This window comes from Bactrocera neohumeralis, chromosome 6 (genome assembly GCF_024586455.1).
Source record: "Bactrocera neohumeralis isolate Rockhampton chromosome 6, APGP_CSIRO_Bneo_wtdbg2-racon-allhic-juicebox.fasta_v2, whole genome shotgun sequence".
Taxonomy (NCBI): Eukaryota; Metazoa; Arthropoda; class Insecta; order Diptera; family Tephritidae; genus Bactrocera; species Bactrocera neohumeralis.
Genome location: NC_065923.1, coordinates 13,143,583 through 13,157,887, shown reverse-complemented (window position 1 = coordinate 13,157,887; position 14,305 = coordinate 13,143,583). Strand labels below are relative to the sequence as shown.

The 14,305-nt window shown below is 30.4% G+C and overlaps 2 protein-coding genes across 2 annotated transcripts in view; one reads left to right on the top strand and one right to left on the bottom strand.

Moving 5' to 3' along the window:
- LOC126762469 (putative uncharacterized protein DDB_G0282129) overlaps nt 1-14,305 on the top strand; it is a 149,057-nt gene that overhangs the window by 59,125 nt on the left and 75,627 nt on the right. The window lies entirely within an intron of this gene.
- Nucleotides 10,512-12,768, bottom strand: LOC126762484 (ras-related protein Rac1). Its single transcript, XM_050479260.1, has one exon. The coding sequence runs from the start codon at nt 11,421-11,423 to the stop codon at nt 10,845-10,847; it is 579 nt and encodes a 192-aa protein (XP_050335217.1). The 5' UTR covers nt 11,424-12,768; the 3' UTR covers nt 10,512-10,844.

Sequence of the window (14,305 nt, the reverse complement as noted above, 5' to 3'; positions counted from 1 at the left end):
CCCGAAAAATGCACTGTTTGGTGTGGTTTGTACGCTGGTGGAATCATTGGACCGTATTTTTTCAAAGATGCTGTTGGACGCAACGTTACGGTGAATGGCGATCGCTATCGTTCGATGCTAACAAACTTTTTGTTGCCAAAAATGGAAGAACTGAACTTGGTTGACATGTGGTTTCAACAAGATGGCGCTACATGCCACACAGCTCGCGATTCTATGGCCATTTTGAGGGAAAACTTCGGAGAACAATTCATCTCAAGAAATGGCCACCAAGATCATGCGATTTAACGCCTTTAGACTATTTTTTGTGGGGCTACGTCAAGTCTAAAGTCTACAGAAGTAAGCCAGCAACTATTCCAGCTTTGGAAGACAACATTTCCGAAGAAATTCGGGCTATTCCGGCCGAAATGCTCGAAAAAGTTGCCCAAAATTGGACTTTCCGAATGGACCACCTAAGACGCAGCCGCGGTCAACATTTAAATGAAATTATCTTCAAAAAGTAAATGTCATGAACCAATCTAACGTTTCAAATAAAGAACCGATGAGATTTTGCAAATTTTATGCGTTTTTTTAAAAAAAAGTTATCAAGCTCTTAAAAAATCACCCGATATATTATTGCTCCAAAACATTTTTAATTTTTTGCCCCGTAAAACTCCTTAGTTTGATAACCATACTGTTTTGTTTGTTCACCAAAATTTTTTTTTGACTTCCTATTTCAAATATATGTATTTCAATAAATCAAAAAAGAGTGGCAAGCCTGCACCAAAATCTTTGCAACTTTAAGCCTTACTAAACATTTTTAATTCGACAGCTACATATATAATTCTTGCTAAATAATATAAATTTTCGGAATGATTATTATGATTATTATTACAAAAAGGTGGCAACATTTATAAAAAATAACTACTTCAGAAAATTTTCTGGTTTAATTTAAAAGCTATTTTAGTATTCTGTTGCTTACATTAGTTGCATTATTTTTCTTTTTGGAATAGGTGGCAACCCTCTTCAAAAAATATTCCATTTCTAAGACTGCAGTTTTAATATTTTAAGTATTTCTTAGTTTGATATTTTTATTGTACACTCTATTTACCAAACAGATTAATTAAATTAATGTTACAAAAAGGTGGCAACCTCTTCCAAAAATAATTTTCAGAAATTTTTCGTTTTTAATTTAAAACCCTATGTTAATATTTTGTTGCTTGCTACAGAAGCTGAATTTTTATTTTTTGAAGACATGGCAACACTCTTTAAAAAATATTCCATTTCTAAGGCTTCAACATTTTGCAGTTTTAGTATTCCTTAGTACGATATTTACATATATGGTACACTCTATTTACCAAACGAATTTTCGACTTCCAATTTAAAACATATTTTAATAAATAAAATAAGAGTGGCAAGCCGACATGAAGATTTTTTCAACTTTAAGCCTCATTATACCTCTTTATTTTTGTATCTACATCATATATAAAGTTTTGCTTTGTAACAAACATTTTGGAAATTAATTTTACAAGAAGGTGGCTACCCTTTCCAAAAATATTTGTTTCTGAAATTGATTTTATTTAATTAAAAACCAAATCATAAAAATTCTTTTGCAGTCATAAATTTTAAATTTTTTTGAATAGGTGGCAACACTCCTTAATAGAAATTTCAACTGCAAGCCTTCATAAGTAAATTATTTTGAAATATTTTTTTATTTTATGATATTTTTTCAACTTAATACAATATCTTAAAAAATAGCAAACCTTTAACCATTTTTGTTTTAAACAATCTAATACTCATAGGCTGAACCCTAAAAATTATCACCTTCACTAAGGTATATCTCTGAGTACCTGAATTTTAGGTCTAGGTTTAGAGAATTAGAGCAAAGAGCTTAAAAATTCGAAGAAAGTGGCACAACGTGCTCTCTGGTAAACCTTAACCTTGTTTGCAGTCCATTTTAATAAAAAGTTTAATTTCTCCGACTAATCGCACATTTTCAGAAATGTTGAAAATGCCGTTTTCAAAAGTACATTCATATGTTTGGAGTACAAGTTCGTCAAAAGGTTTGTTTTTTTACCGCAAATACCTGATTTAACTAATCTTATCAAAAATGAATTTAGTACTTACCTCCGTAAAAGACTAGTCATGGTAGATAAGACCGTTCTTTTGGCTCTATTCAAAGAAAGCAACCAGAAAAAGTTGCCACTAGAAATGAAGCTAGAGAAAATTACCTTCTATGTGCAAATCTTGTTGCCGTTATCAGCATGATTTCATCTAAGTACAACAAGCGACAATAACAATTTCCTGAATGCAGAGACTGGTGACAATCTTTTTGAGTGAAACGCCTTTAGGCACGGCAATGAAATCGATAGGAGCCACTTCAGTGATAACTGATTCGATTTCAATTTTGTTTGTTTAGCTTGTTATGTATGAAAGAGGGATGGTTAAAAAAATTTAAGTTGAAGTGTTGCCACTTGTTTCAAAACCAAAAACAGAAAATTGTGGATTATACACTTCAATATGGGCATCAAATGGAAGTGTTACAAAAGAGCTTTCAGTTAAAAATATTTTTCCAGCCTCTAGCCATATCCTCTTTATTAAAAATAAGTATTTTTGTTTATAGTCTTGTGTTACGTAAAAATAAAACAAATTTTATTTTTTTTTTCACTTTTAGTCTTTATTAATAAAATTATTTAGTTTAAAACTTTTTGTTTTATTATAAAAACACATATCGCTTTTCATAAAAATATTAAATTTACAAGAAAATAAAAATTTGCTGAAGTAAAAATCCGTTATTGGCGCTAATAATAAAATTACAGTTATATTATTAAAATAAAATAGCGTTTAATTGCACAGACATTGACAAAATGCAATTTCTAAAAATACTCGACTTGACTCCTTATTTAATTAGTTATACTTTCAGTACGCAGGGAAGACGAGGTTGAAAACTTACTGCGGTTTTGTGTTGTTCATTTCTATTAGAGTAGATTTTGTATTTGATATTTAAATAATTTTTATTGTAACTTAATTAATGCACCATATGTGGGATGTACATATATACATATGTATGTACCTACTGAAAAAAAAAAATATTTTATATTTATTATAAATTATTATTATATTTATTTTTGCTCTCACTAAATTAATAAAAAAAATTAACTAAAAATAATTTAATAAAAAACAATTTTAATTAAATTTGTAATTAATTTTTAAATTTTATAACATATTTTTATATCCAATTAGGTGATTAATTTAAAATTATAACAATAGAAAAAAATTAATAATAAAAAATTAATTACAAAATTAATCATTAATTAGAATTTTTTTTGTAAACACTTTAGTTTAGCCAAATTAATATTCCAAAATTGTTCGATTTTTTTTTTAATTTACTACTAATTAAAAAAAATTAAATATCAAATAATACATTAGTTAAATTTTGATAATAAATTATTAATTTATATATTAACGCAATTAAATAATTTATTTAAAGTAATAAAGAAAAAAAAAATTAATTATTTGTAATTGCAAAAATTAAGAATAAAATTTTTTTAAATTATTTTAAATATTTTATTTATTAAAACGTATATTTTTGTAATTAAGAATAATTAATATTTGAAATTATTACACAATTTTAATAAAAGTTATTAAATACATTTAAAATTATTTATTTAAAAAATTTTTATACTTTATTTTTTATAATTTTCTTAAATTAAAAATATCTCAAATAAAATTTTAATCAAAACCAACAATAGTCTAAATTTCTATCTTTCAAAATGAAAAATTCTTTAATGTTTTTGATTAAAATTTTTCTTATTTTTTTATTAACCACTTTCTTAATATCTTTAATAAAAATTTCCTTAATTTTTTCTTATTCAAAATCAAAAATTTAATTTAGAAAATATCTAATTAAAAAATTTAATTTGAAAAAATTTAAAATAAAAAATACTATAATTAAAAAAATATAACTTTTTCAAATTGAATCAAATAAATTTTTTAAATTAATTGTTTTTCAATTATAATTTTTTTTATTAAATTGTTCATTTTAATCATTTTTACTTTGAAATTTTTTTAAATTAAAAAATATCAAAAAACTTATATTAAAAAAAATTAATTTCAAAAACGTATTAAGTTTAATTTGAAATTTTTTTTAATTATAAAATATCAAAAAATAGTATTTTGTATTTTGAATTTTTCATATTAAAATTTTTTTATTTCAAATTTTTTTAAATTAAAATTATTTGTTTTTTATAATTTAAACAAGTTTCATATAAAAAAAATGTATGTTAAAAAGTATAATTTTTTCAAATTAAATTAAGTAAATTTTTCAAATAAATTTTTTTTTAAATGTAATTTTTGTTATATAAATTTTTCAAATAAAATTTTTTTAAATTAAAATTTGAATAAAAAAATTAAGAAATGTTTAATTAAAAAATATTATGAAAAGGATTTTGCAGAAGAAACAATTTAAATTTTAACAACTCATTTCTGTCTGCGCACATACATTAACGCAACTATTTGTATGCTTGTTTGTGTGCTTAACTAATTTGTTGCTGTTTTTATTGCGGCGCCAACAAAAGCCAGACCATCGACATAAAATTTACTTATTTATTTCCCGGAATTCCTTGCAGCATGTGGCAGGGGAAATGTTAATCGCGAAAATTTATTTTCCTAGTTGTTGTTGAATACATATCTATTTGCAAAACATGTGGAAACTAACGTGCGTTATTGTTTACCATTCCTATACATATATATACAAAAATTACATATACACATATGTATATATAGTATGTATGTGTGCATGAGTGCTTGTCTGTGTCTGCCTGCGTTCACCGGCCATCAATTAAAGAAAGCCGCCCGTCGCTGACCTTGCCGGGTTAAACACGAAAATTACTTAAATTCTTTAGCAAATGTCGATCAGATATACATATATCAAAGCAACAAAACAAATGTGTATGTTGGTGCCTTTTATAAGTCAGTATTTGCCAACAAATCTTATCACACAACATACACCGATAAATTATTTGCTTGTCTAAATATTATTTAATAAATTTATTAAAATCAGACACTAGCCATCGCAGGTGGCTGCTTTGTGTTGATATATCTATGTACATATATGCATATGTAGTAGAATGTACATATGTATTGGTATATACTTTTAGCAATATACTCAATAAGTCAGTGTCATTAAAATGGAAGTGTGAAGTTATCGTCTATACACCCATTTTAATTATATAAAAAATGTAGATATATTCAAATCTACTTTTATTTTCCTAGATTTCTTTAAACCTAAGGCGCGGTCGCGTTGTTCTTTGTGACGCATACTTGATCCGCTTTTGCTTCATCAAAATAAATTCGAGCAATATTGTTTTTGATTTTTGTGCTTTATATGTACATATGTAACTATAACTGTATGTACATATAAATTGTGACTTCTGTAAATAAATATAATATTTTACCATCTCTATAGCATCTGTTTGAAAGCTTCTATGAGTATTATATGAATCAAATATTCCTATATTTCCTCATACACATATATTTATATGTGTACATAAAATACATACATTTATAACAACCAGTCATCACATGCAAGTTGAACACTTATAGCTTTAAAAATATCTCTTTTTCAATGACCTTAATATCTACTTTATAAGAGCTTAGCACTTGAAAAGCGGCCAGAAGATCGGGAAATATTAGGTTTGTTTCAGAAGCGCTAAGAGCGAATAAATAAAGAAACGAAAAACCAGCAGAAATCAGGAAAAAAATATTAATATGTCGATTTTAATAAACAGATAAATAGATTTCTGAAAATTAGTCAACAGAATTTTCAGTGTTCAAAGCAATTACAATGAAAAAAATCAAAGCAAATGCGTCAAATGCGTGGCTAACAGTTATGTCTTCATATGATAGTAGCTATTGGCTGTTAGCAGTAACCAGCAGCTCTGTTTGCTTAAGCTTTCACTTGCGTTCTTTTCTGCTAGGTTTTTGGCGTAAGAAACGCTTTTCCAGTAGAAACTTGGGTTGCTAGTAGTAATTAGCCATTCTGCAATATTTTAAGCAAATAAATGGGCTAATTTTGAATTAATGTATTTAATAAAATAATATAATAACAAGTCCTTGACGTCGTTTTATTACTACAAGCGGTTAAAAGCTATTGGACTGACTCGCGTTTTTCTCTCTAAAGACTGAGCTTGGGCCAATGGAAGCAATGAAGTCAAATTAAATCAAAAACGGTGGTATTGATAATGAAAAATCAGCCAGTCCAAGGCTTTATTAGTTCTTCAAACTGCTGAGTATAACGATTTCTAATATACTTTAGGCTTTCTTCCTTTTTCTGCCGCCATTTATACAGTAAAGTGTTGACAACCCTAAAAAAAGTCCTTAGCCGGAAAAGCCGGTTAAGCTTTAATCAAAATGGAGCGTTCCACGATAAAACAACGTGTCTTCATTATTGAACAACATTTCAAAAACAATGAAAGCTTGTCGGGCGAAGTTCATAGATTTCATACAAAATATGGTTGAAATAGTATTACAACTTCGTCAACTCTGAAGATTATTTAAAATGACAAATCTCTCCTTTATTTTGAAACACCATTCATATACCCACATATGTACATGCAAGAGACCATAGAGCTTGATATAAGTACAACAGCACTGTCTCTTATCATTGCATTGTATTCTTTCTTTTCAGCCTTAATAAATGCTTATAATTTCGAGTACCCTGTTAATTGATTAAGCGGTAAAATTTAGTAATCAACTACATAACATCCGGTTGCCAAAATTATGTCAAATAACACTGTGGAACATTTTTGGGATTATTGTCTGTTGTCGAACAACCACCAACGAAAAAGTCTAGGCAAAATTTATTAAAATAAATAAAAATAAATAAATAAAATAAAAATAAAAAATTATAAAAATGTTTACTTTATTTTTTTAGTAGTTTATGGCCAGAAGTCTGGAGTTATTGGAGAAAATTTATAAAAAAAAAAGCCGATAAATGACACTTTTTTGAATAAAAACAAATAGAAATTGTAATTCTTAATTTTTTTAAATTTGTTTCATCAAAATCGGACAAGTGGTTCGCGAGTTATGTTAAACTACGTTTTTGCCAAAATGTTACAACTAAGCGAAAAAACATCAAGATAAGGAAAAAATTTAAAAGGTCATAAAAAAAACTGAGACATACGAACTCCAAAACCTTTGAGGGTTTTACTATACTAAGCTAGTACCATCACCCTGACTTGGAATTTCTTACCCCCCAGATTAGCTGTTGTACTGTGTAATCTGAAAACGGTGTTAGAATCAAAAGCAAAAAATTTGCAAAATTCAAGAATTTTCTGTAATAAGACAACTTTATTATTATTTACAATCCCTAGCCTCTTTGAGAGCTTTTAAAATCTACGTATGAGAAATTGTGTTCTAACTTCAAAGTCTACAACTTTTTGACTTTAATTGTCACTCAATTCGTTTTAATAACAAACACTTTAAGTCACTAACTTTAGGGTTAAAAGTTTCGAAGTCAAGTCAAAAATTTCTTAAAATATTTAGTCCACTTAGAACTGCAGCCAAGTACTTTTAATGATTTTAAAACTTTAAGTGCATAAATTTGTCTGGCAAATGATCGCTTGTGGTTTAAAAATTAAGTGATTGAAGCTTTTGCTGCATTTGACCCTCTCATATGTAAAGTTTATTAAAAACGCTTGAGACTTTTTTTAATACAAAATTGAAAGCATACTGTGAAAAATACATTTGAAAAAGCAATTATACATACCATACAAGTATATGTAATTGTCCACTTATTTTTGTTTTTTACTCCTGCAAAGACTGCCTGATAATACGGTTGTACTTTCCTAAAATCAATTTATGGAATGAAATTTTTTGAAATTTGACTTCTATTGCCAATTCAAGAGTTCGAGTTCTGGAGAACTTCGAGTTATAGAAGTTCGAGCTATGGAGTTTAATTTGTGGTTTAATAATTCTGTTAATTATTTCATCACAAATAAATCTAAATATCGTCACCTAAAATAAAATAACGTAACATGATTTTCAAAGGTTTACAGGCGAAGAAAAAAACGATATAATGGAAACCACTCTTATGAAAACAATATTTTAGTTTTGGTTATAAAATTTATATAGTGGTTATGTATTGGTTACATATTGGTTATATATTGGTTATGTATTCGATTGTATACTGGTTATGTATTGGTTATATATTGGTTATATATGACAGCGGAATCTGAAATTTTATGCTACATATAGTATATGTAATATGAAGTAGTGAAATCAATTTCGATTTTTTTTGACACATTGTTTTTCGTTTTAGGTGACAATATGTTGCTTTTGTTATTTTCGAAAGTAATAATTATATAGTTTAAAAGCTAATTTTCAATTTATTGATAAAACTGAAAGTCATTTGTAAAAATTAATCTAACTAACTGAGTTTTAAAGAGGGATTAAGATCTCTGAAAAGATAGAAAAAGAGAAAGTGAAGAATCAGCTGATTGTTAACCATGTATCACTATTAACTTGTTTTTAGTAATTTAATTACTGCCGAAACATTGTACTGCCTTCTTTCATTAGCACATAAATTCCATTATTATCAAAGAGTTCTCAAACAGTAATCGGATTTACGTGACTACAATCGAGAATGTGTGAAAACTGACATACAAAATATCGGGTGATTTTTTTGAGGTTAGGATTTTCATGCATTAGTATTTGACAGATCACGTGGGATTTCAGACATGGTGTCAAAGAGAAAGATGCTCAGTATGCTTTGACATTTCATCATGAATAGACTTACTAACGAGCAACGCTTGCAAATCATTGAATTTTATTACCAAAATCAGTGTTCGGTTCGAAATGTGTTTCGCGCTTTACGTCCGATTTATGGTCTACATAATCGACCAAGTGAGCAAACAATTAATGCGATTGTGACCAAGTTTCGCACTCAGTTTACTTTATTGGACATTAAACCAACCACACGAATGCATACAGTGCGTTTCTGAGAGTGTGGCTGAAGACCGTGAAATGTCGATTCGTCGCCGTTCGCAGCAATTGGGTTTGTGTTATTCGACCACATGGAAGATTTTACGCAAAGATCTTGGTGTAAAACCGTATAAAATACAGCTCGTGCAAGAACTGAAGCCGAACGATCTGCCACAACGTCGAATTTTCAGTGAATGGGCCCTAGAAAAGTTGGCAGAAAATCCGCTTTTTTATCGACAAATTTTGTTCAGCGAAATGGACCCGTAAGTTGGCCACCAAGATCATGCGATTTAACGCCTTTAGACTATTTTTTGTGGGGCTACGTCAAGTCTAAAGTCTACAGAAATAAGCCAGCAACTATTCCAGCTTTGGAAGACAACATTTCCGAAGAAATTCGGGCTATTCCGGCCGAAATGCTCGAAAAGTTGCCCAAAATTGGACTTTCCGAATGGACCACCTAAGACGCAGCCGCGGTCAACATTTAAATGAAATTATCTTCAAAAAGTAAATGTCATGAACCAATCTAACGTTTCAAATAAAGAACCGATGAGATTTTGCAAATTTTATGCGTTTTTTTTTAAAAAAGTTATCAAGCTCTTAAAAAATCACCCGATATAAGCAGTTATTGACTCCGCAAACAGCTGTCTTGCTGACATCACATCAACCGATGCTTAATTTTTTTCTGATATCTAAAAAGTTTAATTTAAAAACAGTTAATGGCTTTTCGGAAAAATATTGCGGCTTAAAATGATATGCTAGATAAGGATTTTTTTTTTTTATTTATTATTTCAATATTTTGCTAGGCAGCCGAAGTTATGCACATTCTTAAAATTTTTCGCACACATTTCTTCGAAATGTTCGCATTTTTTAATTCAAAAGAATTTTTAATTCTCCATCATCATCAATGTGTAATGTTTGTAAACAAAACTTGCAGAAATTTGGAAAAATCCAGAACACTTTTAAAATGACTTAATTTTTATATTTAAAAAAGCAGACATTTTTTTTAATAATTAAATTTTTTATGACAACATTCTCGCATACTTTTAATTTACACGTTTCTCCACTCACTTTCGCAGTTTGTTGGCTGGCATACAATACAAACTGTGCTCTCTTTCTCTCTTTATCTCACTATATCACTCTGAGCGTGTGGGCAACTCATAAAACCAGCTGAGCTGAGGTTTGTTTCAGATAAACTCTGTGAAGTTGAATTGAAATTAAGTAAGCTTTTACTTTGGTCTGGCTTTTGTTGTTGTTTTTGTTGTACATACTATGTATGCATCTGTATATGTGAAGTTGTTGTTTTGCGCTGCGCTATGCATTCGTATTTATGAGTTACAAACTAATGTAAGAGAGAAAAAAATAAAAATAATTGAAAATAAAAAGAAAAAGTTGAAATAAAAATGCGAAAAATCTAAAATATGCGCTTTGCTGCTAACACACACATACACTCACACTTTTACACATTTTATACTGCATATGTACATATATACATATATGTATGTATGTACCACACATACGGTGCATTAATTAGTTAATAATAAAAATTCCAATAATTTCTGCGCTGAGTTTTCATTTTCTTAAATAAGTTTTTATTTTTTACGCTTTCTGTTTTTTCTTTCTTGCTTTTCGCTTCTGTTAGATATATTACATGTTCCTAAAGCATAATAGACACAATAGTATTCACTAAAATTAAACAGCATTGCTTACAAAATGATAGAAACACACTCATTGCATGCAAAATTTGTCTTTAGATCTTCAAAAAATAGTAATAAAAAAAAACAAGAAGCCGAAGCGATTTTTTCTAATTCGTCAAAACATCTTACACTTGAAAAGTTGGCAACACCTTCGCCGCACTGCGTCCGTCCACACACCACCAATAGTAGCACTTACAACAGCGCACATTTGCGCGAACGCTTGACCCGCATCACCGGACACAGCACCGAACGTATGGCCTCATCGAAGACCGTCTTCAAGCCCTTCTGCGTCAACGCCGAACATTCCAGATACTTAACAGCACCGATCTCCTTGGCCATAGCCAAACCCTGCGGATATGTGATGGGCGTCAGTTTCTTCTCCTTCAATTTCTCAATGGTCGCCTTGTCGTCGCGCAAATCCAGCTTCGTGCCGACCAATATGATCGGTACATTGGGGCAGTGATGACGTACTTCGGGATACCATTTGGCGCGTACGTTCTCGAAAGAGGCTGGATTCACCAGCGAAAAACAGATGAGGAAGACATCTGTCTGTGGATAGGAAAGTGGTCGCAAACGATCGTAATCCTCTTGACCGGCCGTATCCCAGAGTCCCAAATTAATTGGTTTCGCATCGACCATCACATTGGCCGAGTAATTGTCGAAGACGGTGGGAATATATTCGCCGGGAAAGGCATTTGTTGTGTAACTGATGAGGAGGCAAGTCTTACCGACGGCACCATCGCCGACGACGACACACTTGATGGCTTGCATGGTGGGGGATTTGTGGTGTTGCGGTTGGTTGTTGAGGTGCTGGGTGGATTTATGTTGTTGTTGTTGGTGGCTGGGTTGCACTCAAGTTGTTTGCGTTTGTGGTTTTGTTGTTGTTGTTTTAGTAATATTTTTTTAAATTTTCTTGTTTTTGTACAATATTTTCGTTGTTGCTATACACTTCTTCGTTGTTGTTGTTGTTTTTTAATATGTGCGTTATTGTGGTTTTGAAATATTTCGGTTTTTATATTTTTTTTAATAATTTTCTTGTTGTTGCTTTGCCAGATTTTTGTTATTATTGATTTTAAATATATTTTTCTTTGTCTTTGTTGTTGTAAACTTTGTTATGTTTAATATCTTGTTATTTTGTTGTTATTACAATGTTTTTATTGTTGTTGTTGTTGTACTATTTTTTGTTGCCACTTTTTCTTGATATAATTATTTTTTATTTTTGTTGTTGTAGTAGTAGTAACTTTTTGTTGTTGCAATGATTAAAAATTAATTTTTTATGTTTTTGTTATTGTGACGTACTTTATTTGTTGTTTTTTCATTAATTTTATATATTTTGTCATTTGTGTCTCTTTATTGTTGTTTCAGTTTACTGCAGCCTATGTGTCTTCTAAGAATTATCTGCTTGATTGACCAGTTTCTTTTCACTGAAATTGTTGTTGGCTTGGTGCGTTGGAGTTGAAGTGTTGGAGGACTTGTTTGCGGTTTGAGGGGCGATGACTGCGGTATTGCTGTATCTCTTCGATTGCACACTCGCTTAGTCGATTAAAATTTTTCATGTGTACACATACATATGTAAGTGTATGTGGGTGTGTGTGTCTGTGTTTATTGCCTAGTTAAACACAATTTGCTCTCCACTTGTTCGTAGTCCGGAATTTTCTTCTTATTTCACTTTTAGCCGTTTCACTAATTAAAAGCCAGCCAGCTAACCAGTTTGCGTCTGTTCAGCAGCCGTTTGTTGTGACGATTACACAACGCTTCAAATTAAAATTCAGAAAAAAATTTAATTTTTTTTTATATTTTTTTTTTTCTGTTCCAAAGGCGTTGCGGCACAAATTCAATGTCAACAATTCGCGCGTCACTCAGCCACCTTTCGAATGTGCTACACCTTGATTTGTTGTTGTTGTGGTATTTTCTTGAAATTTTGCCAATTTTTGAGTGGCCAGCGTGTTTTTACATTCAAACAGCGATTTTTTTTTCGATTTTTGCTCTTTTTCTCTACTCAATACACTTTCAATCTTTGCAGTGGTCGTGACGATGACAGCACGGCGACAACGCGTAGCAGGAAAACACACCCAAACGCTTTGGAATCTCAACAAATACTACAAATGCTCAACGCTGTGCTAGGTGCGCTTTGTAGGCCGCCAGTGTAGGTAGTTTGTTGGATACAAAGATACTTTAACTTGATCATGTAGTGCGCTCACTCTGATGGTCGTGGAGCGTTGTACAATTCAACTCTCTTCCACTAATAAGCCGCTAAGTCATTGCTGATAACCCTGTTCCAACTGTGATCTCACTCTGAGCGATCAGCGTTCACTTCACGGCACAGTGGTGGCTAGTAAAATGCTTACGCTCTCCTTCTGTGCTTAGTAAAAATGTGCGCTCGGCAAATTGCTGTGCAAACGAATGCGCGCTCACACTCAGCGCTGCATTTGCTTGCTTCGCCCACGGTTATTAGTGTGTGAGAGTGTGCGTGAGAGCACAAAAGTCGTAATTCATTCAATTATGCTCATTAAATTTAACAGCAAACTCAGTTACATATTTATATTTATTAAATATATACATTTGTAATAATATATATGTATTTTCGTCAACATTTGCAATAATATTTGTCAGTATGTATGCGCCCGCCGCGTATCTTTCACTCACAGAAAGAAATCGCTGTATGTTAGTTGTTGTTTTCTCATTTTACTTTTGTATAATATTATCTACGGCGCCGGTGAGTCATGACTTATGACATACAACAACGCAGCGCTGACACAGGTACTGCCATATAAATACATACAGACATAAGTATGTACAATCAACTGTTAAAGTGTTTTTGTAGTGATAAAATGAAACTCCAGACTCACACCGTGATTTCCACTCATTGTTGCTGTTGTTTACTTACAAACACACAAACAAAGATATTTACATAAAAATTTCTTCACATTTACCACTTGACCTTGTTAAAAGATCTTTTTTCTGGCGCTGATACAAGAATAATAAAAATTTGTAAATACATATGTATGTATGCATGTGGGTTAATAAAATTGTATATAGTACATATGTATGTAGCATGCACATATGTACATAAAAATTATTACATACATACAAATATAGAATTATTTACACAAATATCGCATGCGTTATTTTTAGTACTGGAACATCATAATTTATCGCATGACATTTTGGCATACAATTTTGGACCCACGCAATGTCAAAATTAATTCTCACCAAGTAGTCTCTTCATAACTAAATAATTATATCGTGACATAAAATGCAAAATAACGTAACATCACTTTTCATAAGTTTAAATGCGAAGGAAAAACAATAAAAGAGAAACCACTCATATTGAAATAAAATTTGAGTTTTGGTTATAAAATGGTTATATATTGGTTATGTATTGGTTATGTATTGGTTATATATTGGTTATGTCTGACAGCGGAAGCTGAAAGTTTTATTCAAAATATACATATGTGATATGATGTTTGATTTTTGATGATACGTTGTTTTGCATTTTAGGTGACGATATAATTATGTATGTATGAACCTTAATTTCGTTAACCACAATTTTATAGTAGTATCTACCATATACATCTGTTACCGCTGAGATTTTAAAATTTTTACCACAATGCTTCAACATTTCTTATACGCCTCAACATTACCTACAAATA

Coding starts and splice junctions, on each gene's coding strand:
- LOC126762484 (XM_050479260.1), bottom strand. CDS start 11,423: ATGCAAGCCATCAAGTGTGTCGTCGTCGGCGATGGTGCCGTCGGTAAG.